Source organism: Pundamilia nyererei, unplaced genomic scaffold, assembly GCF_000239375.1.
Source record: "Pundamilia nyererei isolate P.nyererei 1_Seehausen unplaced genomic scaffold, PunNye1.0 scaffold00013, whole genome shotgun sequence".
Classification (NCBI taxonomy): domain Eukaryota; kingdom Metazoa; phylum Chordata; class Actinopteri; order Cichliformes; family Cichlidae; genus Pundamilia; species Pundamilia nyererei.
The window spans coordinates 499,885-504,001 of record NW_005187414.1 but is presented as its reverse complement, the minus strand read 5'-3'; the positions used below and the strand labels follow the sequence as shown (position 1 = coordinate 504,001).

The 4,117-nt window shown below is 43.3% G+C and overlaps 1 protein-coding gene across 3 annotated transcripts in view; it reads left to right on the top strand.

Annotated features, from left to right (window-relative positions):
- The window catches only part of LOC102210867 (serine/threonine-protein kinase pdik1l), an 8,625-nt gene extending 5,038 nt beyond the window's left edge, over positions 1–3,587 (top strand). For 2 of the 3 annotated variants that reach the window (XM_005724793.2, XM_013908675.1), the window contains exon 4: positions 2,312–3,587. In XM_005724793.2, the coding sequence (XP_005724850.1) occupies positions 2,312–2,556 (245 nt within the window). In that variant the 3' untranslated portion in view covers positions 2,557–3,587. The remainder of the gene's footprint in view (positions 1–2,311) is intronic. The other variant, XM_013908676.1, reaches the window with a different exon arrangement.
- The last annotated feature ends 530 nt before the right edge of the window (positions 3,588–4,117 follow it).

Sequence of the window (4,117 nt, the reverse complement as noted above, 5' to 3'; positions counted from 1 at the left end):
GAGGACAGATGAATTTTTAGCCCTGTACAAACTGACTATTTCCTTGAGTGCATATATGCACATGTCAGTGCCGCGCTTTGGTTTGAAGCCAAACTGATTATCCAGAGAAGAGATGAACACACCAACTCTGTCAAACACAATCTCTGATCTGAGAGGTTTTGTGGTCAGCAGCAGCTCAGTCGGTGGTTCCAAGTTTTACACGAATGAGTCCTCAGTCTGTTGCTACAGCTTTAAAGACGATTGCCTATATTTTCCTAAGTGGCAGATGAGTTGGTATTTGTGTATGACAACATAATTTGTCCTTCTCGTACGTCAGCATTGTCATCAAACTCTGATGCCGTGGCATTGGAAGTATAACGTCTCCAAAGTTGTTGGCAGTTCGATTCAAGCAGAGGAGGGCACCGAGCCATGCGCTGGAGCTCTGCAGTGAGATTTTAATTTCTTTTCTTGATGTCTCGTCAGAATCCGTGGCCGTCGGATGGTGCAGCGTCTCGACGTACAATAACACAGAGCGCTGTTCTGCTCTGCTCTCAGAGAGTAATGAAATGGCTGCAACACCGACGTCTCATTTTGTTCGCACAAACCCGATTCTGCTCAGAGGAGACCGAGCAGCGGGGCGATGTGAAGCATTATCCCCCAGTTTAGTGCCCGAGAACTTCCCTGAGTCGTTGATGTTTATGCTGAAAGAAGATGCTTACAATTGGAGAGTCGTGTGAGTGGATCATTTTTCCCTTTAATAAAAAAAGTAGAGTTTAGCAGCTCAGCTATCACAAAGAGAAAACCGAGAGATTCAACTGAAGGTGTTTCAAAGGTAGAAATAACGCTCCATTATTTAACTTTAGTGTGTCTGAGGATGTGCACGCCCACATGCTTACACAATGATCCAGGGGAGCGGAGAGGAGCCAATCACAGAAAAGCCAGACTCAGCCTCCTGTGCTTTAGGCCTGGAAAGCCTTCATGGCGTTTTGCTCAGTCAGGTTAGGCAATGATTTGCTGGGCTCTGACTCGGGCCAGCGTTACTCAGACTTCAGTGTTGACCTCAGGCTTTTATGAACAATGTGTCACCTTAGGGTCCTCTGTGGTCACACTACCTCAAAAACCTGGTGTTGAGCTAAAGTACCAACCGATGCTTTTCAAATGACTTTTTAAAATTTTTGCAGCACATGTGTTTCAGTGATGCGGCTTTATTAGTTTCCCTCCATTAATCTCATTTTTCTGTTAATAATGTAGTTGTCTTATGTCTAATGATGACGAATGACCAGTTCAAGTGAGTTCAGTTTTATCTTATGGTTTCTTGATTACACTTATCAAAATCTTCTGGTGCAAAAGGAAGAAAAGAAGCTCAAATATTTCAACTTTGATTCTGAAGATCAGAGGCAGGAAGTTCTTTCTGCTCAGGGGTTAGGATCATGTTCAGCCTACAGAAGCAAGCGGACAGGTCGGGCTGAAATATACTGAACACCTTTCAAAGTGTTGACATCATGTAGTGACCAAATCACAGTCTGTGAACACATTTAAACATGAAAACACTCGTTTCACCATCCGTGTGTCTAAATCTTTTTTAATGTAAACAGTTATTGTTAAAGTGAGGTGCAGGAAGTGTTTGCATCCAAGGAAACTGACGTGTGACAGGATTACTGTCCGTGGAGCTAGAACCTTTACGGGTTTCCGTCATCTCGGGGTCATGTTAGCTAAACCTTGGAGTAGGGCCCGGTGCCTGAACGTCATCTCATCTTTGCTAATAATGATCCGACTCTTACGCCGTAGCACTCTAAGCCAGACTGATTACACTTGATGCTGCCTCACAGGGCCAATCAGAGCCCTCAGTTCATCATGTGATGCTTGATGGATTGTTCCTGTGAAGGAGTAATGCTGGCCCTGAGCTCTTATTGAATCTCCATTTTCTTTGTAAAGGACCCATACATAAGAAATGTCACACAAGCTTTTTTATCACATGCATACTAACAGTCTGCCACATGCAGACACATAGAAGGGAAATAGTTTTACTGAGCCATCCACAAATAGTCTCCACAAAGAGAGCAATTTATGAGAGCTAAGAAAATCCCAGCGTCAATTTAATTTAAACACTTTTGTGTTCCACGTTTTTCCTTGTCATTTAATTGTAATTATGTTGTTTCTGATTAGTCCATGAATGACTCATTAATAAAGTGTGTCTCGTCGTGCTCTGAACATCTTGCACACCCTGTTAGTAATTCCTGGTAATATTCCACGCCAGCTTCTCAGAGTCACTGAGGTCTGAGGCGCTCTGCCGTGTCTAACCTACCCGTCTTCCTCCCCGTTTCCCCTTCAGGCGCCTACGTGTGCAAGGGACGCTCAGGCTGGCTGATGCCGCTGGGAGAGGCTCTGTGGGAGAATGCAGAGCTCCAGCTGTGCATCCCGACGAAGTTTAAGAGAGCGCCCCCGCTGCCGCCCCCTCCCGGCTCTGCCACGTGCGCCCTGCTTTCAGAGATGCTCGCCTCAAACCCGGACGCCCGGCCGACGGCTGACCAGCTGGGGGCCAGGGTGCGCTCCGCTCTGAGAGAGGACTCCCACTGACACAGAGTACACTTGAAAGACTGTAATGGGCTGAACGACAGTAAGGAGCCCAGACTGCAGTTCGTCCTGTTTGTTTAAATAACGGGCACTTTGATGCCTCAGAGAGGAAGGGATGATAAATGTGTATGATTATCTGGGATTGCAGGTGCTAATTTTCTCCCTGAACCACAAGCTCAGCTTCTAAATCATGTGCAAAGCCATATAAAGGGTAAACAGGAATGAACTAGCAGATTCAGATATGGCTGAATTGGCATAAATAGGTTTGCTGCTCAGTGAGTCTTAAAGGTTTTTTAATTCCACATTATTATTATTATTATTATTAATTTAGCCTAGGTATGGCTCTACTGAGCTATAAGGACATAAAAGTAGTAGGCTTAAATCTGTAGCGTGGGTCGGACTACATAATGCTGTGTGTGCTGAAATAACTCTGTGATACTATTTTTGTGTCTAAGCTGTAATGTTTCAGTTTATGCTGTTATATATTTTCACAAAGGTGTGTGTGGACATGATTTTAATACTCAGTTTCACTCAAACGTTCTCACCTCAAATCTTCAGAACAAAACGTCTATTTATTCTTCTGTTTTAGTGAAATATAACCTTTGTATACGTCAGTTTACTTACTCTCAGAGGCACTTAGCGTCTTTTTTCCTGCCTGTGTGCATTCAAACATTAATATTTGAGTTTGTCATTTGTAAATATTTCTTCATCATTTCACGTGTTTGCTTTGAGTTAGTGACGCCGTCAGCCGTTTACAGGATTTTCAAACTTGTGTCATATCTGCTGCACAGCACAAGGCTCGCTGTGACGGACGGTCGCTAACGTCTCCTCCTGAACAGGAAATTAAAGCCAGGCATGTGGATTGTTGCTGATCATATCCACGCAGTGTTCACTCTGTTTATTAGTGATCATCAGTCTCAGTCACATGCGTGGATGAATGGAGATCGATTATAACATCAACTGTGTCCTAAATTTCTTGTTAATCTCATGTAATTTAAATAAAGATGGATTTATAACCTCTTTAATCAGTGGTAACGGGAATTTTTATTCATGTAAAATTCATGCTTGCAGTCTAGTTAAAGTCAACATTGACCTGTGGAATAAATGAACTCTTTGCTCAATAAGGCTGTTACACCGAGCGCATGGAGACTTGGACATTAGAGGGAAGTAGTATGGGCTCAAAATGTGGTCATAAATATTTTGTACTTGTAAATCAGCTTTGTATCTGTGAAAAGATTTGTGTGTGGACTTAGCCCCAAAAAACCCTGCAAGTTACAAGTACGAATTTTGACCCTAGTTTTCTTCCTTTCATCTGATTGGTCAATGTCATGTCAATCACAAATGTAACAATCCAATCAGAGAACAGATGGGTTTGGCCGTCGGAAGGCCGCTTTTTTTGAACTGCAGGTCTTTGAAGGAAATAATTCCCCTTTTACATGCCAACCCAGCGTTTTCCTTCATCACCACGAAGGAAAACAGTCTGTGGTCGTCCGAGTTTGGTGATTTTTGTGTCACAGGTCTACGTGTTTAATACAGGGACTACCACAGCCTTTTCAACAGCGCT